General features: G+C 37.9%; 1 protein-coding gene across 5 annotated transcripts; it reads left to right on the plus strand.

The window, feature by feature from the left end:
* On the plus strand, window positions 1–27,305 carry LOC125336065 (interleukin-5 receptor subunit alpha-like). 5 transcript variants are annotated; one of them, XM_048324202.1, is made up of 14 exons: window positions 1,812–2,434; window positions 9,249–9,342; window positions 10,949–11,115; window positions 11,854–11,934; window positions 12,676–12,875; window positions 13,221–13,375; window positions 13,509–13,656; window positions 14,202–14,310; window positions 14,395–14,582; window positions 16,597–16,733; window positions 18,231–18,375; window positions 22,164–22,251; window positions 23,417–23,504; window positions 27,143–27,305. In XM_048324202.1, the coding sequence occupies exons 5-14, from the start codon at window positions 12,773–12,775 to the stop codon at window positions 27,143–27,145; spliced, it is 1,164 nt and encodes a 387-aa protein (XP_048180159.1). In that variant the 5' UTR covers window positions 1,812–2,434; window positions 9,249–9,342; window positions 10,949–11,115; window positions 11,854–11,934; window positions 12,676–12,772; the 3' UTR covers window positions 27,146–27,305. The 5 variants fall into 5 exon arrangements, with proteins under 5 accessions (XP_048180150.1, XP_048180159.1, XP_048180136.1 ...); XM_048324179.1 differs by lacking the exon at window positions 27,143–27,305 and adding an exon at window positions 25,917–27,135; XM_048324193.1 differs by lacking the exons at window positions 1,812–2,434; window positions 9,249–9,342; window positions 27,143–27,305 and adding exons at window positions 1–77; window positions 25,917–27,135.

Below are 27,305 nucleotides of genomic sequence, written 5' to 3' on the forward strand. Positions count from 1 at the left end.
CGGGCATTGAGGCACAGTCCCCTAAAAAGGACACCGGACATTGAAGACAGACCCCAAAGAACCATATAGGACTTCAGGTAAGGGATGCGACTATGTAAAATAAAACCAAGGAAGTGGGGATAGCAAATGAATGCATAAACAGTGTGTATGATAAAAACTCTGTTCACCTGACCTTCAGTGCACTTGATTAGAGGAAATAACCTCAGAGTGACTGGCGCACTGCAATAAAGAATGCCTGCTTTCTAATACTCGGAACTGTGCTAGAAACTTTCTATCTGGCCAATTTCAGTATCCGTTTAGATAAACATTTTTAGCTACAGACATTATTAGCTCCTAGTCCTAGTTCCTATTTTATTTTATTTTATTTTAATATTTAGTAATATTTTTAACAGAATTAAAGGTCCATACAGTGGATGTTAAACAAGATTTCAAAGATGGGATTCATCTCTGAAGTGTAGAATAAAACTGCATATTGCATTCACCTATAATTTCGTTACGTGATTCTGTGCTCATTTTAGACTCTGTGAATAGAAATGGATTCTTTCTGGGTGCAAATGAACATGGTAGGGGGGATTTTGTTTTGTCAGAGTGTATTTCTTTACATTGAAAATAATGAGAGCTGAACTGGATTTGTGTAGATAAAAATATCTCGACAGAAAAGACTGAAAATTCTTTAATACAGAATTCCTTTGCCTTTTAAGTTACAGTGACATTTACCTGATTATTCCTAGAAAGGTGAGATGCATCAGTCTGGAACTGTAGTTCTACAGCAGTAACATAAGTACTTTAATTTCTTCACCATGCACTCATTATTATACTCTCACTGATCAAGAATTGTGTTAAAGTCGCTTCCAGACTAGGCTACTCTGAGTTTTGTGTGAGAAAATATTAAGTAAGTAAATAAATTATGTGCTTCTTCAGTCTTTCTGTATTTCATAGAAGACTTGGGCTTCTCATGTTCTAATAGTGAAGTTTTTCATTTGAGCTATTTGATTCTTAGATGTACTTCATTCATTGATTCATTATTCGAGTTTGTGAGATGCACTATCCAAGATAATTTTCCTTTGCTTTTTTTTTTCCCAAGACTTTTTAACAACTATTTGCCCTGTGTTTTTCAAGTTGGTGTGATTTTTCCTATGAGATGTTTAGAAAAGATACAGCACTTTTAAAACCCTAAATATTGAATAATTCTTAGTATGCTTTCCACCCACATTGAGGGCAGTCACTCTATTAAAGCAACTCTGTTTTTAGCTGTAAAGGAAGCTGAAAAGGTCTCAAGTCTGACTGCAGTCCATCTTCATCATACTGACATGTCCTTTTCAGGTTTAGCAGCCTTCTCTACTGACCTGTTGACCACAAATTTTCCTGATTTGGCTAATCTTTTTGTTCAAAGGACATGTCCAAAACCCAGCCATGTAATCATGGGTCTCATCTAATAGGAGATAGGACATAAGTCTTTCACCCAGCAGAACGGCTGGGTTTGGAAGAAAAATACTTCTTTAGCAAGTTCTCCTGCAGGTATTGGTAACTTGATGTGAGATAAGGCAATGGCTTTAAACTGCAAGATGGTAGATTTAGACTGGATATATTTGAAGAAATTCTTTCCTGAGAGGGTGGTGAATCACTGGAACAGGTTGCCCATAGAGGTTGTGGACTTACCACTCCTGGAAGTGTTCAAGGCCAGCTTGGATGGAGCTTGGAGCAACCTGGTCTAGGGGAAGGCATCCCTGCCTATGGCAGCAGGGTTAGAACAAAATTATCTTTGAGGTCCCTTCCAACCCAAACCGTTCCATGATTCTACGGTTCTTCAGAAACAAAACCCTGTTAAACTGAGGAATAATGGCTTAAAAGGAAGAAAACATTTCACCACATAAAATTTTCAGATAACAATGAAGTGGAAGTGGCTAAATTAGTGTGACTCAGCCTAATGCAGGGAACAGTTTAAAAGAGTGATGACAACCCTGAATCAGCTGGGCAAACATGTGAACTCTCACGTCAGTAGAGCTGGTGGTACTACTTGTGTGATTAAGTGCACTGGTAAGGGTTAGAAATAAAGTAATGTCTGTGACTGAAAAGGTAGAGTTCTGACTGATTTACTAATTAGCTGATCTGATTGTGCACAAGGAGGTGAGTAAGCTGATCTATGGGAAAAGGGAAGTAACGTTGGACAGAGTGCGGGAAAGGATTTGAAAATGTTAAGGCAAGCTTGATCCACAGTAGAAGCTAGAGTTTTGAGAAATCACCTCAGAATGAGGAGTATGTCTCACTGGGACTCCCCAGAAAACTAAATGGGGAATGATATAAGCTTCACAGTTGAAATAACATCATAGAGGGCTGCATCCTCTCATCTCCATCAGAAAAGCATGAGTCCTTCCTGTGGTGCTGAAGGAGTGACTCATGGATGGACTGCAACTGCTGTGAACCTCTGCCAAAGGTAAGTTCTAACAACATTACTTTTTAAAATGTCAGGAAAATTCACTCACTTCTCTCAAGTTTCCAGAGGCAGGAACCCTCCCTCCTACCTCTGTGCTGGAGCAGTTCTCTGTCTGACAGATTTAAACCCAACTTCTCCTCCACATTCATTGTTTTCTATCAATCCTCAAGCAAAAAATTATATTTTAGTCAGAAAAATCAAGTACCCTCCACTGGGATACTGAAAAATAACCCCCACTCTGCACTCAAATTATTTTCAAGCAAAGGTGCAGGTTTCAGATGGCTCTTATTACTAACCTTTCTAAAATTTAGAATAAAACAGATTTATTAACTATCTAACATTTTAGGATTTTGTCAAAAGATTTCCTGATTTTTTTTTAATGATGACAAACAACAGTGTCTGTAGAAAGGTCAGCCTTTTGGGTGAGAATATAGTTGTTTCAAAGCTCTTTGTTGTTAAGACCCACCACAGAAGGTGAGGGTAACCCAGGTTCTTGTTAATAGATCTCTTGGGGCAGATTAGAGTGAAACAACACTGAATGATAGGTGTTTATATATACATGTATGTAGGGTTTATTTTAGAACAACTTGGTTGCAATGGAAAGCAGATCTTGGTTGTTATCCATAGTAATATAAAAACATAAAAATATCACTTAAGAAAATGTATGAGGGAAAAGAAAGAAAGGATAAGGGTAGAAAGATATCATCACCCGTGGGTCCTGAAACAAGACTTGATCATTGCAATTTCTATATATTTGATGCCAGCTGGTCAAAGTGATGGTCACAGTCTTGATCCATTGGGAATGGGGGAAACCCACAAAACACAGATGGATTTATATACGCTCAGGTTCGGTGGGAATGCCGAGATACCTCCCATGGGGCTGGGAGTCTTACACTGCAAGACTGTGGCTCAAGGGGCAGTGAGGGGTCTTTGATGGTTTATGACACATTCTAAGATACTACAGCTTCCTCTCACTCTGCCATAGTTGAGCCAATTATGGCCCATCAGAAGGGATGAATAACTTCAGGCCACATCTGAATGTCCCAGTTCTTCCCTGGAAAGGAGTTTTCACTCCTGAGTCATTTGTGTAAGGGAGGACACAAGACACGTTAAAAGCACTATCCCACCTCATATGATCTGCTTCCTTTACACCTCTTCCCTTATCTGGCTCAAACCCCAGCTTGTAGCCTCTGGTGGTAGGTGTGCACCCCCTCTGAACCTGCATGATTACTTTGAGCATGGTCAGTAAAGCACCTGCAGCTTTTGCAAACAGCCAATTATTTTGAGTCATTAACCATTTTAAAATTCCAGTCTCTCACAACTGCCTTTCAGTGGCTTTCTTAGGGTATTGACCCTGAACAGAGGCTGACAGACCATAAGACCTCAATGGAAGAATTTGTATTAACGAGCTCCAGGCTAGTAATAAGAAGATAGAAGTTTGAACAAACACAATTATCAATGTTGAACAATAATTAAGGCTGATGAGCAGAGTGCCTAGAAATATATCTTTCTCTAATACAGAATGAATTTCTCAATATCTCTCTGGGTGAAGTGACCAAGAGGAATTATTTTCTTAGATGGCTCAGTTGTAAAGAAGCTGACATGTTTTGAAACAGCGAGCAAAAGCTGTTCCACAAACAAGTAGTTTATTTATTTTCACTTGGCAGATGGATGGACATTTTCCCTCCGCCTGTCTCTAATGAATTTTATATCACCAGACTGTTCAGCTGAGAGTAAGTTTTCTTTCAACTCAGGGTTAAATGCTGCTCTTTACTACTGTGCTCTTGGGCAGATAGAGTTTGGTAGGGAGGAGTGCCACAAGGGTAAGAAAATTTTTCCTAAAACGATGGCTATAGCAGGCAGATAGACTTTTTTCCTCTCCATATTCAGTTCCACTGACATACTTGCTTCCAAGGAGAATGTCATCTGCACATATATGTTGTCATACTTGGTTAAGCCACGAGCACCCCATAGTAGTACTAGAAGACTCCTTATTTAATATCCAAAATCTAGATAGGAAGCAGATTTTTAATAAAACTATTTGTAAATCAATAGATGCTTTGCAGGTGCCAGTCCTTCCTAGTTCTTCATGGTGGCATATGAAAATTATGACCTGAAGTTTAAAAATGCTTTAAGGATTGTTTTTGAGCACTTGAAATGTTTTCTGCATACCAACAGGAAAGGAAAATAGAATAAACTATGCTGAAGGACAATCTTATATGAATTGTATAGAAGCAGCATGGAGGTAATTTAACAATGCTCCATGATACGAGTTGAGTGGAGAAAATGTTTCTTATTTAGAATCCCTTGTTTTTTTAAACCTGCTTTGTTTTAAAGGTTTTATCCTAACAGGGGGAGAGCAGAGATTACATTTCTAAATATTTTAGGGGTCCGAAGTTCATTTTTGTGAGCAGAGAATTAATTAAAGCAGTTTACAGTGTGATTTATGAGATCTATTATATGGGTCTACCTGAAGGTGGGGTGAGTGTCCCCTCTCCCCTTCTGTCTTCTCTCTCTTTTTAGTTGACTCATTACTTTAGCTGGATCTCCATTAGCTGTAACAGGAACCTGCACAAGTGCCTCCTAGTAGACACTGGTTTTCAGTCAGAATACCAGTCCTAGATTGCAGGAATCCAAATGGAGGATTAATTCCATTCCCAGACTTGTGACCGAGAAGAAACATGAGCCATCTGTCTTAAGTCTTTCCCAGCTGCCCAGTCCTCCCAGCAAGGCCTGTCTCTTGTTCATTGTCTGATCATATGCACTGCACTCCAGGTAGTGAAAGTCCTGGGAGTACAGGTCTCATGGGAAGATGCTCTACAGACTGATATGGTGGCTTAGTGGCTCAGTTTAACTGTGGTAACTTGGAAAGCTGAGTTATAAACAGAATTAAAGAGGAGGCGTTGAGGTCTCTGCCTCCTTGAACTATGCAGCTTTTGTTAGTACTCGTATAGAAACAGGCACATCCCACACATCTGCCCATGCAGAGCTGCTGTTTGCAGCACAACAGCCATCAAATGATTCAAACTGACTCCAAGAGCTAAGCATAAATAAAGGTGAGCCCAACATGCTTTGCTAGTCTCCTATTTGGTTCCACAAGCCTGTAGCTGATAAAGTATATACATTAACTATACTGCTGTCAGCACTTGAATATCTGATCAGGAATAATTGCATAAATTAATAATCACGTGACGATATATACGCTCTGAAGTGCTTTGGAATTTTCTCTGTATTAGGCTATGTTTTACCAGTTCCCTTGAAATAATACAGAAGGATCTCTTCCTAGAAATATTCAGGATGCACAGCTGATATTTTAATGATAAAAGATAACTCATTCTCTCAAGCCCTAGTCTCTTAGACTTCTTGTAATCACCACTATTGTGATGCATCAGTAGTCTGACCATCACCCCAGAGGGAATTTGTGTGCATAATGGGACATCAGCTTCTGACCAGTGTTAGGAGGGGTTTTTTATGTAGTTCATTAAATTTAAAATGGAAATGACAGAATAGTAGCAATTAGCTATTTCAGATATATCTGGTGTGATTTAGAAAATTTGTATAAACTCTCTGTTTTTCACTCAGGAAAGATTAGGGATCTGGTTTTATGTATTCTTGCCCTCCCCCACCTCTCCCATTAAATGCAGTGCATATCCTAAGGGAGGTGTTAAACGGGTCTGATTTAGTCTAATGGTTTTGTAATCACGACACTAACAGCACTATATTTATAATTGAAATCTTTCACTGATTCCTCTTGACTAGCTGAGTCCAAGCATGCCTACATAGTATTGCACCCCTTTATATGACTCTTTCTCACCACTGATGCAAAGTCACCATGCCCCACAGTGTACCCAAACCTGCACATTGCTATCTCATAAATCTCTGCCTGTAGGATTTGAGAGGAACTGAAACAGAGGCATTGTATCTAAAGTTGACTTTCATTGTCAACAGACGGCTATTTGTTGCAGCTGATAATTTTCAGAAAACAAAGAAGTGCCTTTCTCAAGCCTTGTGGTGGTATATGCACATACACATAGTTTGAAAAGTGTTACAAAAGTAATCCACGGCAAAAGAAATGTTACATTTTGATATTGCAGATGCAGAGTAGAAGGCTGCATGCACAACTGCCATCCGTATTATATGGAACAGAAACGAGATCAGCCTTAAAACAGAACTAAGAGACCCAGATGGTGGCAATTTAGTCACTGCAAGTAGAAAGCTGTGATTTCAAAATTCCTTTCTGCTAACAAGCACGTATCACTTTGAGGACACTCCCTTTATCTTACTGCTATCCTTCAAGCCTCCTCACTACTCCTTTGCAGTGAAACACTTCATTAACAGCCCAGGTTTCTGAAACTTCATTTTCACTTCAGTACAGAGCAAAAGATGAGATTTTCCCTTCTTCCTCTCTTGGCATAAACAGAGGTGGAACAAAAGAGTACCCCAAATATCCCCAGCACATGATTGCAAACACTAGCTGTGTTGACACAACAAACTAGACTGCAGGGACTTCGAGAAGGGAAAGACCTTGTCCTTTAGCCACAGGCATGGGACTTCACTGGAACTGGCTCCACACAGGGTTCAGAGGACTGAGAAAAAAATGGCTGTCAAGTACTAAACACTGCTCAGAGCACAGGCTTTATGGAGAGGGAGCAGTCATTCCTTTCCACAGGCACCTGAACCCTGGTGAAGTAACTGCAGAGTGCACTGGTTTTATGGATATTTTTAATTACATCATTACATTGGGCTGTTCCCATCAGCCCAAATCCACACGAGGTTCCAATCCATCACTTTGATGGACTGAAACTATTATGCAACTCCGTGTGAGAGGAATGGATGGAAAAAAAAGTTGAATTCCTACCATTCCTGCTTTTCTGAACAAGTTAACAACATATGAAAATTTAAAAAATACAATAAAAATCCTTAATTACTTAAAATTTTAAGAGAACTCCAGAAAATATATGTAAATTTCTTTTCTCTGAAGTCAGCAGTAGCAGTGAGTTATGTTGTAAGAAAAGAGGAAGAAACATACTGCAATTGTTGAGGTACTACCATCGATTCAATGTACAGACCACACTTAACCAGACAAAATTTACGTTTTTCTAATAAAAAAAGATACAATGGGAAATGAATTTTTCTACATTTTGAAAATTAAGTACTCGGCTTGTGGTCAGGTTTGCCACTATTACCACTGGATTTGAGATTCCAAGTCACCCTATATCACTTAAATACAACATACTTCTAAATATAGTCAAAATTCTCCAGAAGCATTTACCTTCCTTTATCTTAGTTCATAATTAGAAAAGTGTGGGTTTTGGACATCCCCACCAGATCATGTCTGGTTAACACCAGAACAAGGAAGCAATTGGACTCAAGTATTTGAGATAAATGTTGTTGGTTTAGCCCTACCTTGAATAACTCTATTATTTAACTTTAATAAAAAAAAAACCCCAAACAAACAAAAAAACACATGGACCTAAATATACCCTTTTCTAATCTAAGATCAAGATTAGCTTATTAAATCTATGTATCAGGAAAATCTAGATGTAAGTCAGTTAGAGTAATCACTGTCAAAAATATTTTATTGAAAGAAAGAGGCACCCAAAAGACAAAGCAGCAGAATAAATCTATTTCCATACATAACTGTAACAGTCTCTGCCTGGGATGAGAGTGAAGATCTTAACGTTTCTACCACTTCACTGAATAAGTCATCAAAGCAAGGGGGTTTTATGGGATCCTTCCTTTTTCAGCATTTCTCTGCTATGTGTCTGGTATCTAAAGATGGGGGAAAGCAAAGCAGAAGAGCCAGTTTCTATGCTCTGGAAAGGATCATATCAGCTAGCAAATGATAAAAACTATATTCCTTGATCTCTTCAGTCCTTTATAGAAGGGATTGTGAAATATTTTGTCCAAATTTGGCAATTTTTGAAAAGGCAATATAGAATGCATTCTTGACACTTTAAGTTCATTTTTGCACCAAAACCTGGGGTCAGATTCTTAGTGAATAAACTTTTTCATGTGAACAATGAAGCATAGCTGTTCCAAGCCACATTACCAGAAAAATAAAAAAAAGAACAATTTTTATCCATTATTGCCCCTCCAAATCCAGTTGAAAATTGGAATGCAAAAGATCAGTGTGTATGAATAAAGTGGTTGGTTTCAAACCCACTTATTATCAAGTCAGTCAACTCCCCTCAGAATGACATTCATAAGTTGTCAGTATGTCTTGCAATTGCATCTGCGATAACTGCAAATTAACATAATTTACAAAGGAAACCAATCAAAAGGACAATTTCAGAGACTAGGCTGGGCAAACCTTCAGATCTGAAGAGTTAAATAGACAGTCCTACCTGTTCAAAATTCAAGATTTATTTCTTCTTTTTCCTTATTAGTTCTATGACTTTTTTTTTTTTCAATTTGGTGCACACTGAAAGATGCATATTAACCACTAAAAACCAGGAGAATGGCAAGTAGGGTAGGATCTTTCTTGGATTTTAATTTCATAGTCACACTTGAATTTCTTCTTTAATCTGACTTCTTCTTAAAAGATAAAAGCTTATTAAAATAAGTCAAAAGTTTTGAAACCTTTTTCTTCCATATACAAAAAGGAAAAATAGTAACAGCTCTGACTTCTGAGTTAGTTATGCAGAGATGTGTCTCCTTAGAGGTATTTCAAAGACCTTGGGTAAGGTTCAGTCAGTGTTTGCTATTCAGAGGTATGCTTCAGCCCCTTAGTGGGAAGTGGCCCTGGCAATGGGCTTTTCTGAGGGAGTGCTTTGTGAAAAGGGAAGTCTTTTGAATCAATTTCTTATTGTAGTCCGAAATCAAGACATTCTCCAGTGCTGATCTGTCCTGCTTCTCAGCCCAAACGATGCATAGGTACCCAGGGTTTAACAAGTATTAAAATTAAGGTAAGTTTTGAAAAAAAGAATGTAAGTGGTACTCCTCTTTCACTGACTCTTCAGCTACCAAGAGATTTAAAATTTATTTGACCTATATTGTTTATTTCATCATTCAGTGATCAATTTCTACATTGTCTATTATCAAATATGGGATGGGGGTTGAGGAGTGTTGAAAAGTATGACTCAACAACTTTAAGTGAAGTGTAAGTTTTAGGTAGTCTTAATCAGACAAACAGTCCCAGTGATTCCCTTTATCTGAGTGTGCATTGGAACAATGAATAAAAGATTTCTTTGTTTAATGGTTGAATTTACTTTCCAAATTAGGCACAATATAATTTTCAAGACCACTTGGAATTTTCTTTTTTGACAATTTTACTATTTTTTTTCCGAAGAAAATATATGCCTAGAAAAACTATTTCTTAAGAAATTAACTTTTGCATTTAGGAGGATGTAATAGTCAGACCCAGAAAATTTTCAAAAATAGCTTTATTCTAACGCATGTATGGTGTGGATTTAAAATTAAACAGTTTATTTTCCTGCCACTTGAACTAACAGCTCTTAAGTTTTTCAAAACTTGCTTTAGCTATTTTCATTTTTTCTCTCTCTGACTGCCTACTTCCCAAATTCACCAGGTGGGCTTTCTACAAACAATGTCCGCAGCTGCAGTGGTGGATGGGCTGGCAGCTCCCCTCAGTTCCCTTCCCTTCCCTTTCTCTTACTCCAACAACCCACTACTGTAAACCAGACATTACTGGGCACCACCAACTACTTGGCTGTAGTTGAAGCTCAGAAATGAAAGAAATGTGATTAAAAAAAAAAAGTAGTAAAATATGTTGGGTTTTTTTAATAATTTTTTAAGAAAACCCCATTTTTGACATGACTCTACTTGGAAAGAACTTGGGTTTTTTTTTTTTTTTTTTTTTTTTTTTCTTTATGGTTATTTTTCAGATGATTTAGACTGTTGAGATAATTTCTACCCTACTAGATTAACTGGACTGTCTGCAAGTATATTTGGCTAGTGTGCATTTTCTCAGAGACAAAAGAACCAGAGAGCCTTATCAGAAAAAATATGTCAGGCAATGAATTTTATTTTGCACATCATTGACTGAATTTCAGCACCATGCTCAAAGCTCTTTGTAGCACAGAATGAGGAACGCAAAGTCCTGTCTGCACATGTCTGAGAAGAAATGTTCTGTCTTTCAGCTCATCTATGCTGGCATAAATGAAAATATGTGTTCTTTGACAAGTTCTGAATCAAGAGCTTTTTATGTATGGACAGTTTTTGTCCCCTCCAGGTCACTTTGGGTGCAATTATGCTGCAGTGCTTTCACTTCACTGTTTTCTGTGGACTAATTAATTGTATATAAATATAATAAATACCCTTTGGGGTCAGCCCAGCTGTCCTTCTGCTGTTTCTCCTGCAGCAGTGACGACAGGAGAAGTTACTCAGAAATAATCCACAACTCTGGTCACCTCCTGCAGCCCATTCTCTAAGCAGTCCCCCAGCACATACAGCTCCTGAATTAGGCATGTGAGCTTGTGCATCCATCTCTAATACTTTTTGGTAGCTTTCCATGTACCTGCTTTGAATGCATTTGCCTGGTCCTACTTGTAGCCTGCTCACAGTGGCCACCATCACAGCATCAGTGGGAGAAGGTGCACGAGTTCATTGCACACTGAGTGGAGAAGTGCCTCTCAGTCCTGTACAAAAGGTACTCCTAGGAGCAGTTCATCTCAGGGAAACAGCACTGGTCTCACCTGACATGTCTTTCTCTGATTCAGGTTGGTTGGCTTTTTCCTAAGATTTAAAAATCTTCCTTGTCTGCCCGTTTGTCCTCTCTCCACCTAAATGCATTTATATTGCTGCACAGATTATGTCCATTTTTGTTTCTAACATCAAAAGTTGTTGCTACTGTAAGATTTATTTTGTTCCTTTTCCTGTTCCACATCCCCTTTTGACTTGTGTTTTCAAAAAAAGGTCATGTTAATATTAGCCACAAACATTTTAACTGGCTTAGTGTTTTCCATCCTCATTTTTCCCTTTCTGCTAATTTAAATAAAGTACTTACATGTTCCTAGGACTGTTTTTGATTGCACCATTCAATGGAGAGGGATGAGCCACTACATGTTTAATAGTAAACCATCAAAATCTCCTTGTTTTTATTTTATATTTTCCCTGACTTTTTCTCTTGCCACACACCATACTATTCCCTCTCCAGAGAATTAGAATTGGCTTCTTACCTGGGCACATCAAGCAGGAGAATTTACTCTTTTTTTCACTGGCCATGTGCATAGTGTGACTTTCATACTACAGCTGCTGCTGGTGCTACAACTGAGATCACTCCAGAATGACCCAGATGGGGAAACCTCTGCCTTACATTTTTTGCTATGATTTTTTCACAGCATTTCATACATGATGGCAGCATTCATTAAGTGGTCTCTTTTTCACTGCATTGTGACAAAATAGCATTATAAAATCTGTATATGTATGTATTTTTAAGTGTGTTTCTTTTTTTCCAGGAAACCTCACTGCAGATTTTTTTTATGTGCTGAACATTCCCACATTTTCCTCTGCATGACCAATGCCCCTTATCAGCCAAGGTATTGCGAACATTTTGATATGATTCCAGGTGTTGATCCCTGGAATCAATATGTCTGGGAATTCAAAAGTGAAGAAAATCAGAGCCAAGATAAATCAGTTAGTGAGTGAAAGTCTCTGAACATGGGGGCATATGAACACAGGAGGTCTCAAATGTTGTTTTACATTAAAGCAACCTTTGGATGAATACTCACCCTTCAGAGAAACAGCAATGTTGTCTTGCTAAAACCAGGTTTGATCAGTCTGAATCTGTTTGCTCACTGTATTCCAAATTTAGCAAACACCTGAAATACTCTTGCTGATACTCACTTTTTCAAATGGCAGGATTCATCTCTTCTTACAGCTCATATGCTCCTAAACCAGATAAAACAAATCACAGTCTAGAAATGACAGCTCTGTGCAGTCATAAGAGGCTGGATAACACACACAAGTAGAGCTACTGGGCTTGTATCTAGTGATGGTTATGTCAGGTGGGCCCTACCTAAACTGCTTTCAGTGTCAGTAGTGTTGTGTCTGTGGTCTTGGCTTGCAATCAAAGCTATGCTGTCACTCAAAACCAGTGCACTATGGCACACGTCCTCTCTGGCCCCGGCACCCAGTTAAAGAGTGGCCTTGAATGCAAACATCCTGGGAATAGCAGGCACCAATCAACAAGGCCTGTCAAACATATGTCATTTCATATTTACTTTTTGTATTTTAGACATTTTTAAGCATCTATGTGACCCTTTCCTAATATTTTACAGATGAAAAATGAAAATGTCATGCTCTAACTGTTTTTTCAACCAAACTTGGAACTAAAGAGTCTCAGTTTCTTCAGACCTGTGGCCCCAAGCATTTGCTATGGCACGTGTTACAGTCATTCCTGTTCTGCTGATATTAAGCTTTTTCCAGCATAAGGCACTGTTTTCCACTATTCTGGCAAGTGGACAACAAGACATAAAGGGTAAGTAAAGTATTACGTAACAATTCATCCTGTGTTAACCATCCCAGATGTCTAATCTGAACTTGTCAAGGCATTTTCTACAGCCCATAGAGAGAAACAGAGACCTGCAGTAGGAGAGGTGTCCAAGACAGGCAAAAGTGAATCAGTTAATTTTGAGAGCTGCAAAGAGCAGAAAGATTCTCACTGCTGAAAATCATATTCCACAAAGCTCAGAAATTCCTGCTCCACGCAAGAACAGTGGTCCTGGTAGAGCTACTGGGCATGCAAGCCTCGCTGATAGACAATTCCTTTGTGTACACAGTGGAGGATCCTCTCTTTCTTTGTGCAATACCATTGTAATTGCAGATGCACTTGGGCTACATAATGTTCTGTGGATGACCAAGAATGATTCAAGAGTTATTTTGTCCTGGAACAATAACCTGACAAAAGAAGAAACCAAGAAATACACTGTGAAGTATATTTTGATTTACAAGTTCTTCAATACCACTAAGGAAAGGAAAGTAAGTTCTTCAGAGTTGCATATAGTTCAAAGTGAAATAATATATTGCATCATTCAGTAGATGAATTTGCATAATTTCCCTTTCAATACTTAGAACTGCCTACCTTCATGGAATTTCTTCTTCCTCCTTTTAGGAAAGACTGCAGGAGAAGGAAAAGATAATACATCTTAAGTTACATTCTGGTTTTAATGCTAAAGTTAAGACGCAACTTTTTGCAAAAGAAACAGAAGACATAATTAAGGAGAGTGACTGGACAGAATTTACTTACGAGGCACCTCCAGGTCAGCTATTTCCTACTTGTTGTTAAGATGTCCAAGCATTCATGATAATGGTCTGCCTTACTTGGAGAATTTCTGAAATTTGATTATTATCTTCTGCTACTATTTTTTTGTACAGATATGTTAAGAATACGGTTCATAATACCTTGAGATATTGCAGAATTATTTCCTTTTTTAGATGTGTCCAGATTCAGAAAACTCCAGCTCTGCTGAGCAAGATGTCAGTATGACCCAAACACTCTTTCCATTTTCCCTAGCAACTCATTTCTCATGAAGATTGCCTTCTGTATCACATGATTTCAGCAAATCTTAAAAGAGCAGAGCTTTTAATTTAAGTGGGTTAGTAAGGCTCTTGTGGTAGTAGCAGATGTGCTTCCCAGTTTTCACTGTCTAAAAAGCAAAAAGACCTATTTTTTCTCACATAGGACTTCTTCATGCTTCTAGAAATAAGCCTATATAATGGGTTTGTAAAGGCAACCATCATGCTGTTATTAGGAAATCAATGTAAAATAAACATGACTCTTTCCTTTTACATTTCTTCATTCCAGTCTACATTCAGAATCTTTCGTGCATCATATACAACATTTCTTTTTTCAATTGCACCTGGCACATCAAAGCAGAAGCTCCTGAAGATATCCAGATCTTTACCTCATACAGGTAAGGATGTCTAGCAAAATAAGTATGAAACCATGATTTTGGACCTAAGACTTTTTTTAAAAAAATTATATTTCCTTCTCACAGACATGCAGGAAAAGTTTTTGCATGCCACCAGTATATAAAAAATGCATGGAAGAAAAATATCGGATGCTACATGAAAAAAATGCATTTCCAACCATCAAGGAAAATAAATTTAAATATAACTGTAAGAAATTTGAGAAATAGTTCAAGAGGACTGTCTTATTGCAAAGCTTTCACACCTCAGACAATAGGTAATTATTGTCTATTATTGTCTATTATGAAAAGTTCATTAATTGGTTACTTCATGGAAAGCAAAAAAGGAAATAGGCGTGACAAAGTCATAATATTAACTCCAACTATTTAGGCACCCATCTCAGTGTGAATGTTACACAAAGATTAAATAAAATGGATTATGGCTGAAGGCTTTTAATTTTTTTTCTCTGATTTAATAACGTTGCTTATCTATAATTTTAATTAAAAGATAGGCTAATGTGAGAAAACAATATTTTAAATCATTATACCCTTGTTTCTCTTTGTGTTTTCTTTTCTATCCTGTTTTTTTATAGTGCTGAGCAAGTATGATAAAAAAAAGAGCATAAATAATCACAAGTCTCATCTATAACCTGAATTTAAGAATATGAATGTTCTCTAATATTAGTAGCATTTTTATTTATTTTTTAAGTTAAAAATATCTTGGCAGTTATTTTTAATTATCGACAGTTTTGAATAATCATATAAAATTACTTTTCCTAACTTCTCTGGGAAGTTTGAATTAATCTCATGGGTAAGAAATTCACCTGAATTTTAGCAAAGATTGCAGATTCAAGTGCCTTTTAAGTCATTAACATGTTGATCGTATTCCAGACCTGAAACCTGGGAATCAGTTATAGCTCAAGAGATAGCAAAAATATAATTCAAAACTCTAAAAATTTATTCTGAGTTAGATCTCATTTAATATTTTCTAAGACATTAGAATTGTTTGCTTTACCTAAAGCTTTACACTGCAATCAGAGCTGGCTATAAGCTGACATACGACAAAAGGATGAGAAGCTGCCTATTCTTGATATCCTTACAGAAGGGACACATGGTCTAGGAACAGTGCTGCAGACACTAAACAAAAAATCCCTGGTTCTTACTCTTCTCATGGCCCATGACTCTTCATGGCTCATGGTGTGCCCCCACCCTCAAAGGCTGCTAGAGCAAGCACAGCAGCTGCACGGACCAGTTGTGCTTCCACTCCCCCTCTGCCTCTCCCTGGCTTTTCTCACTGGTGCCACACTGCAGCTGTGTCATCCCCAGACCGCGCTGACCCTGTCTGCAGAAATTTGCCGCGAACTTCTGCCTCTGCTGTGAGGGCTTTTTCAGAAAACTCCAGCTGGAGTTCTTCCTTTCCCAGCAATGCAGCAGCAGCTGGGAAGGACTGAGGATGCCTGAGTACCAAGCACACACTGAGGATCAGTGCCCTAACATGCTAAAAAACTGTAGACTTGCTGATATAAATCCAAGGCTAAAATCCTAGGGACCCAAACGCCCCTTGCTTCCAATCCTGTACTTCCTCCATAGCAAGTGCTTGCCTGCTCCTTTACAGGAGAGAGAAAGAGAGATATTTCTTTAGCATCTGCAGAAATCTTCATGTATTGAATCAGACAGGTTCTCTGGGCAACAGGTTGTTCAGAGGGGTTGTGGATGCCCCATCCCTGGAAGTGTTCAAGGACAGGTTGTAAGGGGGTTTGAGCATCCTGGTCCAGTGGGAGGTGGCCCTGCCCATGGCAGGGGATTTGGAACTAGATGGTCCTTAAGGTCCCTTCCAACCCAAACCCTTCTGAGATTCTGTGAGGGCTTTCCAAGTGGCTCTTCTGTAACCCCTCTGTGAGAGATGAAATTCCATTTTTTTCAAAGTAATAACACTGGGCCTGTGGGTAGACAAAACACATGTGTCTTACATGAAATGGAGCCAGTAGCAGACTCGAGGTGTCCTCAACACTGATTCCAGACAGAGCCTGCTTGTCCTGTCCACTCTTGCTGCCTTTCCTAGAAAGATATGTGAAAACCCCCCACTCTGTCCCTTTATTTTGAGATGCTTAGTGAACAGCAACTTCAAAGAAAATGTGTCACTCACTGAATGTCTCCTTTCATTTGGGTGTGACCAGCTACAAAATACTCAGCTGTGTATTTTAAGTACTTATGTACTTTCATTTGTTTTACATCAGTTTAAATATGAGAAAGACCATGAGGTACAGAAGGTCTCTCTGGGTTATTTTTCAGAGAAGCTGAACCCACCAATCAACGTCTCAGTTTCCCTTGAAAACAGAAATATTAAAATTCACTGGAAACCTCCACCTACTATTGGTTCGGCAAGGAAAAAGTGTTTTTTGTATCAAGTGAAAATAGCAGATCATAAGGTAATCAGTCTTTTCTAGTACACTTAGTCTGTATAGTATGACTTCCATAAAAACAAGGCATCCCTCAAACAAAAATTGAATCTCAAACAAACTTTAAAGAAATCCCATTGTCTTTAATGAATAATCCTACTTGTCTTTCTGGTAAAAAAGTGAAAAATCAATACATTTTATGAAACCTTTCAGAGTCAGGCTTGCATTGAAGCAAATTGAATGTTTTTTTCTTCTAAATTAAATTTGAATTGTACATTAGTATCACATAGACTGTATTGACTTTTTTATTATAGAAAAAGAAGTGTTGTCTGAAAGCTAGGAAAGGTTGTCAAGTACCATGAGAAACAAGATTAGGATTTGAAATGTTAGTTAATTCTGAAATCAACAAAGTGAAATTCAGTAACAAGGAAAATCCTATGATTAGGAAATACAGGTCAAATATGTCAACACAAAATGAGGAATTAAAATATAGGCGTCAACACAGAAGAAAAAAGGTCTGTGGATTACACTGAACCACAAACTGAGTCAATCATTCTGTGTTCTTAGGCAAGGGTCAAATGTTATTCAAGTTTATATGACCAGCACATCACATGTAAGATGTAGGTTGTGACTAATTTGCCTGTCTAGATGCTGAGTTTCACCTGAAGTTTCATATTGTGCTTTGGGCACCACAAAATAACAATAGACACCAGAACTGGGAAAGTCTTAAAGGGAAGAGAAAGAAGTGCCGTGGTACACAGGGCCAAATCCACACCACACCAGTCAGTATGAGGAGAAGAGTCACCGAAAAAGACACTAAAGAAGCAAAGATTCCATGCCTCTCTGTCTATGAGATTCATACTTTCTACTTCTTTGCAACCTTCCAACATCACTTTTCATTTTTACAAGCAAGAGGGTTTTTTTGTTTTTTTTTTTCATTCCTTCTTAAATTCTTAACATTGTTTATTTAAAGAAGTTTGCTTCAGTTTTCAAAAGTGGTGGATGATTTAGAGATCCCTCTGCTTTAAATTCCACCACTCCATGTTTGGGCTTGATCTTTTGAAGTGATGTTTTTTTCATAGGCACAATTAAAGATGTTTCAGGATAGTCACAAAAATAGTGGACACCCTTCAGCTGAAAAATGTAAGACTTTATTCTACCAAAGAAGCAAGTATAGCACACCACCCACATCAAAATCTTGAAACTTACAGTTCCACAGTTACTGTGTTCGTCCTATATTTGATGTGATAAAAAATGAAAGGGGAATCAGTGTTTTCAAATTCTTAATTTCCTGCCAGAAATTAGACTGTTTCCACCTTATCAGTTCCAGTCTGTCTTCATGTTCAGTTCTGAGTTTTAACACACATCAGATAAAAATCAAATTGTGTCTGGACATAAGAACTTGTTCTGAAAAATCTCTTCCTACTAGTTAAAGATGTAAATAGTAGTATTTGGCATCTCTAGTTTATATCTGTTTGCAGTGCAATGAAAATCATTTAAAATAATCCCCTAAACCTCTCTTGATAGATTGTAAATGTCACTGCAGAGAACTATAAGTATCCGTTTCATAAGCCAGCAAAAAAATGTGCAGTACAAGTGAGGGTAAAGAAAGAGATTTGCATAGCAAACAAGATCTGGAGTGAATGGAGCAAACCAGTATTTATTCATGATGGTAAGTTATCATGTACTTACTTTTCATAACTGTTATTATGAGTTATGTTATTACCATTCAATATATTTACTTCATTATTGCTTCTGTTCTTCTCCAGGCTGTTATTGGGTCATAACAGCACCTAAGGGTCCATGGCACACACGAGGCTTACACAGCTCTGTTGTAGGGAAGGAGGGTCCTTAGTCTGAGTTCTACTTCCCTGGTCTTTACAGAGCTGTTCTCCTGAGTTAAATTACACCTGACTCTTGACAGCCTTTAGGAAACAATAATGGCCATCAGCTGACAAAATCCCAACACCACCATCCCCCCACCCTGCTGCATTGCCCTGCAAAGGACAGCCCAAGCATCTCTAAAAATGCTTTCAACTACAGTTAGTAAGCCAAGAAATCCACAAAAGTCATAACATTCATCAAACCACATAGTCTTTAAGGACTAAGTCTAAGATTTCTTTCATTACACTGGTGGAAAAATTTCTTATCTGACAGAGGTAGGAAACGGTTTAGCTCTCATTTAAACATATGTGCTCTGGCCCCCACAGCTCACTACAGCACAAAGTAACCAAGAGCCTTGCAATAGTTTTCCTTCACCCCCTATGAGGACATTTTAACATTGGTGTGCTTGCAAGGGAAACTTGTTCCTTCCTTGATGAGAAAAATGCCTCCACATGCAGAAGCTTCCTGACATCAGATTAGGCAGAGGGCAAGAAGTACAATGTGTGATTATGTATTTATAGAAAGAAGCTTGTGTCTGTGTGTTGACATGCAAAAAAAGTACAGTATTATTGGTAGTAAAACAAAACAAGTATTGTTATTTAATGCAACAGACTGTGTATTTTGGAATATGTCTTTTTGATCTTTGAGCTTCAAATACATATTTATCTGAGGACAGGAAACGCCAGGCCAGACATTATTATTTTTGAAATGGATTGAATGTAAATTCAGTTATAGACTTTCTGGATATTGGCTGCCTACTCCATCAGATGCCTCACTATATCCCACTAGTCTGCTGAAACCTTTTTTGTCCCAAATTCATTCATTTTAATTCAAAAGCATTCCACTTGTGAAATTGCTGTAGAGAGAGATACCTAATTGCCCTTCATGCTCACTGTGGTGAAGGAAATCATTTTTCAGGCCATAAGAGTCTTGAGTTCCTCTTTAGAGATTCCCCTTTCTTCTCAGTAAAGACAGAGAGAATTTAGGACCACTGCATGGCCTAGGAGGGGTCTGCCTGGTCTGTCTGTCTGGCATCAGGCCAGACGCATCTGATGTGTAGATAGGGGAAATCAGAAGAGTTTTTCTGGGTGGAGGCATATAGATTTACTTGCTCCCTGCCAGCCTTTCACCAGAAGAAGGAAATGGAATTGAAAAGTCACCCATTCCAGTTCCAGCCTACCAAACCTTGCTCCCAGCATCTGTCACTCTCTTTTAGCTGTTTTCAACACTGCTGCTTTCCCAGCTTCCTCTACAGATGTTGCTGAGGTTCAGTGATCACAGCGTGTTTCCTCCACTTCAGAAAAGTTTATGATGGGCAAGACCACCATTGCGCATAAGCTGTAAAATCTGCATGTGTTCAGTGCAGCATGATGACTTACCCTGGAGTGTACTGCACATGTGGTGCAGCCATTTCCCTCCTTCCTACTCAGGAAGAATCAGTGGCTCTTATAAAATGAATCTATGGAGATATTCCACTGGATGGTCAGGTGCTCAGGCAAATCTCTTTAAATACATTCTTTGATGCCCAGACAAATTTTTCTGTCCATTTTATTCTGTATTCTGTGGAAATTATCCTGTCTGCTTCTAATTGGAACATGTATAAATGGACATTATTCAAGTAACCCAAAAAGAAGACTGTCCATTCAGTATTTTTGTTTTGAGATGTATCAATTGTGCAGGATCTCTTTCTACTGAAAGTCTTGAAGAAGCATGGCATGACCATGCCATTTTGTCTGCTTCTCCATGACATTCCACTGCTTCATCTAGGAAATGTGCAATATTTCTTTAAGAATGCATTTTAAAAAGGCATTTTAGCCTTCATTTAAAAAAAGCTGAAACATCAAAATGAAATAACATAATTCAAAACATAACTAAAATATTTGTTCTGAAATGTTCCTTTGACATGAAAAGAATTTGCTAATTTTTTCATGGGAAAAACATTAATTCTCCATTGGAATTAGCATATGCCCTTGAAAAAAAAACTTACAATTTAACCTGAACTGAGCTGTTTACTAGAGAAACTTTCTGCTAAAAAAAGAATTGTTTAATCAGCTTTATTCATGTGTAGAAACTTGAAATAATTGGTCTAATTTTTAGAGCTGATGAGCATTCATAGATCACTTTGAAGTTAGTAGTAATTCAGAAGTGTTCTGCATTTTTGCAAACCAAGCCACTTGTTTTGGTTTGAAAGTTCTGTTATTTCTGTCAAACTTAAAGCATTTGCATCTGAAAAAACCCACCATGAAATGGTCTACCCAGAAGAATATATGTGCTTCATTTTCTTACTGCTTTCCAAAATGCAAGAAGCAAGAAAGCAGGAGAAGCAAACGTCTTTGTGGTTCAGCTGATAATAAGAACAGAGCTTCCTCTTCTCCTGGGTGTGTGCATGATACAGGGTTAGCACAATGATGCAGAGCAATTACCACAAACAAAAAACATATCTACTACACAGTCCAGAGGTTGTTCAGAATAAGTTTTCTGAGCCCTCATCTCAGAAAGCAAGCAGAAAATAACTTCCTTTTCCTCTTAGAGTGAATAAAGAGTAGTTTTGTACTTTACAGAAGATAAAGCATATTCTGGTAAGTTCTGCCCACAAGATTTTCTTTGTTTCATGCCAAACTTGTGGAAATAGATGCATTCAAACTCAGAATGTTTGTTCCATTCTTTTGTTCTTTGATTTTTACCTAGATTAATCCTAAAAAACGCTTTAACTGGCCTCAGACTATTACCATTTTAAGAGCTGTCCTTGCCTGTTTTTCTTCAAAGTACTTTGTTAAAACCAATCCAAACTAGTTGTGGTTCTAAAGCTAAATAGTTTTGCCAGAAAATTTGCCAGAAGAACATTTCTGAGTCAAACAAATACATTGTTATTTTGGTATTTTGGGTATTTTGGAGGAAGAAATGCAAGGTAAAGAGCAGTAGTATTTGTTGAACAGTGTAAATATGTATTGATGCCATTTCTTTAGGACTACGCTAAGCAGGGTTAAAAAGGCAAGTGTAACAGAAACCAAATGCTGCTTCTTGAATCAAAGAGAATATTTGGTTTGACAAAATGCTTTTATTTTCATTTTGTCCTAAATCAGTTACAGCTGTGAAGTGGTGAGGAGGCAGGAGCAGGAACTCACGGTGTGTGGAGATGGGAGGTAGCAACAGTAGGAACTCAGGAGCAGCTGGAGCAGAAGTACCAATAGTAGATGGACAGAGGGTTTGATTCAGAGGAATTAAGGACTTATGGAGGTATCCAGTGGCAGGACAGGCCATGCCCGCATATGAGAGAAGAATTCCAGGAAAGGAGGGAATGGAGTCTATTGCAGAGGAATGAAGCAAGAGGAAGTGCTAGACAAAGGCAGCAGCAAGGCCAAGGGCTAAAATGAGGAAGGAACAGTGCTGAAGTCAGAAGCCCTTTTCCCCTAAAAAGAATTTCCAGGAAATGTTTCTTTAAATCTGTGACAGTTCAGGAATAATGCAATATTTATGTATCCATATGTAATTCAACCATTTATGAACTACCCTAGCCTCTCCCATATATTTTACATTACTTTTCCCTCTCCTTTTTTTTTCTTTTTTATTTTTAAGAAAAGACAGTAGATATCCTGCTGCTAAGCCTCGCATTGTTTTGTCCTCTGATTTTTCTTGGAGGTCTGCTGATATATGCATGTAGAAGGTACTGTACATTTCTGGGTGGTTGTATAAATTTCTGGTGGAAGAGGGGTCAGGCTGAGGGTAAACCATACAGTGGATAAAAGTCAAACACAGATCTTCTCAGATAAATTATGTTTACACGAAGCAGTTAATTGTGCATATCCAACTAGTAACAAATTGGCATTATGACCTAGTGTAAGACACTAAGACTTATAACTCTTCTCTCACAGCTCCTACCACAATCCCCCGCAGATTCAGTCTCTCACTCTCAGATGCCTTTCTGCCACTATAAATGACATCTTTTAATCTTACTCTGACAGCTGCCCCTCTATCCTCAGTGTGGCTTTACCCCATGCTTTCACAGGTTCTGCATTAAAGGCCACCAATATTAATCAGGCCAAAGATGAACTGCATGTCATGCTGTCCAATTTCATTTCATAATCCATGGGTGTTATGAAAAAAGTCTTTCACTCTAAGCTGGACAGTTTACAAGAAATAAATAAAAAAGGGAAGTCAGGCTGATAGAAGGAATTTCCTTTGCTGTGCTATTAATACTATTAGTAGAGCAAAGTAATAGTAGTGGCCCTAGACCCATGAACAGTTAATTCTGCCAACTGTCTCTATGCCACTACTGTTCTGCCTGGCTATATAACTTTCCTATTGGCATGGCAGCAAAGGCTTTCTTGAACGGAGAAATAAACTTGTGCAGGATAGGATGATAACTCAAGATACCTTTATATTTGGAAGGTACAATATGTAAATGAAACCTCTATTAAAAGTAAACTTATTCTTTAATTAATGACTAATTATTACTCCTGATTTGTATAGAAGAAGTTATCAATTTTTAATTATGGAAAGAACACATCAGACTAATTTGTTAAGCTATAGACACAGTAGCAGGCCACAAGTTCTTACTTTGCTCGGAAATAAATATTTGTGTAGAAATCATAGGTTTTCATATACCCATCCAGTCCTTTCAAAACTCTTGCAGGTTAGAAACCAGTCAGGCTGAAGAAGAGCCAGGGAAAATGTTGAGAAAAGTGTCTACAGTGAAAAAAAAATTTTTTTTAATGGCTTTAGAAATAGTAGATGCCTGTCTTGGAATTGGAATATATATTACAAAGCATTAATGTCTGATCTGTTCCAGCAGACAAGAATAGTCATGTGCCTGTATCACTGTCTTGCAGGTATAGATGCCTGGAAGTTATAACCACGCCTGTTCCACATCCTTCAGATAATATCAAAACATGGTTAGCAGATGAGACTCACCACGAGGTAGTGTGGCTTTTTTCTCTCACTACATTGACATGCATGGTATTGCTTGCAATCAGAATGGTACAACATTGCATTTGGAGCAGCAAGTAATTAAAAAAAAAAAAGGAGGGGGGAAAAGGTATGTGCAACACTTGTAGTGAAGCCAGAAGAGAGCAGAGAACTTGTGGAGGTTATGGGACAATGATCTCAGTAGACAGGATTGAGAAAATCCTCAGGGGACTAAAATGTCTAGTGTGCCTCAAGGTGTTTCAGCATATCCACACTCAGTGGGCCAACATTTTAAGGAGAGATCACCCTGAGTCCCTGAAGAATAGTCAGTTATGGGATACTGTACATGTAAGCATGTAGGCCAGTTATCAAGAGGAATTTTTTGTGGAGATCTGCGAGTCATTGCATATGCTGTAGTAAATGTGCACATTCTTACAGCAAGAAGGAGGAGGCTCCACAATGTGCGCAATATAACCCACCTGTGTCCCTGCTGCAGGACAAAGCCATATGCAGAGGTGCTTACTTTGGAAGAGCTGATGCCCTCTAAGTTTGGATGCTGTCTTATCCCATGTCAGATTACAAATCTTTAGTCAACTTGGCAAAAAAAAGACTAAATATTTACAATATTTTTGTGACTGTCATTAATGGAGCTCCTTAGCTTGCACATTGAATGTTTCTTATTGCACTCTGTCATTGTGTGAGTTGCAGGAAAAAAAGTCCCAGTCAGGCAGTAGTTTAGATCTGTGTGACTCCAGAGAAACCACACAGTGAATTGTGTGTTAGAAGGCACAGTAAGATTGCTTCTTACCTGGTTCTGCAACATATGAAGAGAAAGCACAGGTGTGCCCAAACTGTGTTTTTTTTGGTGGAAAATACTATTAAAATAGAAAATTGTAATGAGGATTTTCTCTGCTCTATGTGCTCAAAATATTTGTTCAGAGCCTCTGCAGGATTTCTGTTAATTTTACTCTATCCTGCCATACTATTGTACTTACACTGCAATATCAAAATATCTTCTAATACCACATTCAGCAATTTAACTAGCAATTCCCAGTGGGTTCCCTTCTGCTGTTTTCTTTCCCAAGGGAAAGATGTATGTACGCCTTCCAATATTGTGGTTTGGGGTTTTTTTTTTAATAATATATCTATGTGATTGCAAACTCTGACAGAAACCACAGATCATCTCAATCCAGGAATCATAATTTGAGTCATGAGGCAAGAGGAATGGGTTGTTTTGTTTAATTTTATCTTCTCAAAACAAATTTATGGGGGAAATGATGTGCATATTCTATATAATCAAATGACTAATTACAAGATTGAAGTGTTTTGAACTTGCACTTAGAGTTTAATCCACAAGCCTTGGGATGGCTCCCCAGAGCAGACTGTGCTCCTCTTCTTCACTGCAGTCATCTTCTCAGAAAAGCTCAAGAGCTGCAGAACTGGCCTGAAGCCAAGTCTCTTATTCTCAAGATTCAGAATAAATTCTATGACACTTCTACTCAATATAATTTGACCAAATTTGATGCTAAAGGTGCAATATTGATCCTGATCCCAGCTGGTTAAAGAGTATATTTACCACCTCTTCTGTGCAAAAGTCCTTCTCACCCATTTTTACCAGTAATTGTGAGCAAATGAACTGATAATACTCACTGTGGCTATGGGCTGGCAGAATATAAAGACAGTCACCATCCAGTTTATATTCTGCGTCTCCCTTCACGTTAGAACTGGGTAAACTGCTATGTAGAGGGGTCTTTGTACTCCATATATAAACAAAATCCCACCACAATCAATAATTACCACAAAAACTATATTTAATGTTACTGACAGAGAAAGAAGCGATTTCTGTCCCCAAACTCTTACTCTTTGACAGGAAGACTTCAGCAAATCTGGGTAATTACTGTCTGCATGATAGCAACAAATGACTCAGATGGCACTGTGATCTTGTGATTCAAGTGACTGTTGATGGCACTTCTAGGAAAGATAAATTAAATAATTCATATGGAACATATCAGTATCTCATATATTGCTGACACACGAAGTAGCAAATACATTGGCTTTGGACACTCTGAAATATTCAAGACAACTGTGGAGAATGGTGCTGAGATAATCCATTTTATCCAACAAATAAATATAACCCCTGAAAGCAAGACTGTGCCTTGGACATAAACCCTAGGTACAGAGTCATGTCCTGGAGAGTGCCAAGCAATAAAATTGAGGCTCATAAAAACTAAGCAAATTTTCCTAAGAACAACTTGTAGATTGAGAGAGAAATTAATATAATCCTTGTATTCCAGTTGCAGCAGAGTAAGTAACCTGTACTAATCCCAGATATATGCAAAATAAGTAGAGTGCTTGTAACAATATACAGAATTTTTAATATCACTGAATGCAGACGTTGTGCATAATGTAATTTTTATCCAACAGCAACATATGTCAATGCAAATGGAGATGCATTCAGAGTTTACTCTGGGAAGGCCAGAAGAGAACAGAGATGAGAACATTCAACTGCAGAAATGTTTGAAGGAATTCGTGTTAGAAGATCTACAGAGATGATACGACTTTTTTATCTGCATGCAAGTGTACCTGTCCATGAGGTGGACAATATTCTAACAGATCAGAGAACAGCTGATATGGGAGTTTGTCTGAGCCCAATAACTTGAAGTATTTTGTGCTCTGACAACATGAAACTCTTAAAATTAGCTTTGGATCACAAACACAATGCAGTATCTTGCAGTTTGTCTCCAAAAAACCTGATCTTCAGCCCACCAAAATTACAGCATCTCAGAAAATATGAATTAACATTGAGGTCCACTTGGGTTAAAATGAAATTAGTGTTTCATAATGCTACAATAGCTTCCAAGTACTGTCTGATAGATCAAGACAAGCCAAGAAGATTGGCTGTTCATACAAATCTCATACTAGCTATTCAACATCTGATTGGACAGCTCATGAGAAATGGTGGAAGCAGTGAACGTTTCTGGAAACAGCAAGAGAATCTCACAAGTGTTCTCTAAAACTCAGAAAAAGATCCCTGAGTCACTGCATTGTGTAAGCACATATCAAGCAGAAAGAAGAGATATGTGTGAACACATAACATCTTTTAATGTTGAGGACTTTGCAGTTGGTAGAATAAGTAAAATGAGAAAACTTTAAATGAGGTAAAGAAAGCAAAGTTTTCTGCTCTATTGTGATTGTTTAAATAAGTTTAACTCAGAGCAGTTAAAGTTCAGAACTGACCAATTTTTGTTATTTATTTTTCCCTGTCCTTTTAAAGAATCTTTCCTACTGATTCCATGAGGTGATGAGCTATGCTAGTCCATTTTCAGGGGCACAATCAGGGCAGATTTTTCTAACTCTTAGTTGGGACAGCATTTATTTGACTAGAAGAGAAGGAATTGATTTTGCAAGGAAGACATTTCTTTTATGTAGGTGGAAATTACAAATCAATGATGGACATAATTTTCTGGAAGGTTTGGAAGATACCTAAAAATAACTTGATTTCATTGCTGGTAATAGTTTTCTATGTCAGAATAATACTGATTGGAAGAAATAATGATATAAAAATTTTGTTTGTGCTTTTGAAAAATAAAGTTTCTCAGATATACTTCAGTGCAGAGTCTTAATTCACCTGAATGTGCTTTTTGTTTCAGTAAAAGGTCCATCATGGAGAAGATTGCAGTATTTCTCCTTTATTATGACTGGCAACTAATGGAAAGCTCAAGCTAGAAACGTCAAGCAACAAAAGGACTATAGAATACTTTGCCATAAGGTCAGGTTAATGACATCAAAAGAACAGTCAGCTTTAGTAAGTAA

The sequence above is a fragment of the Corvus hawaiiensis genome, chromosome 2 (assembly GCF_020740725.1).
Source record: "Corvus hawaiiensis isolate bCorHaw1 chromosome 2, bCorHaw1.pri.cur, whole genome shotgun sequence".
Taxonomy (NCBI): Eukaryota; Metazoa; Chordata; class Aves; order Passeriformes; family Corvidae; genus Corvus; species Corvus hawaiiensis.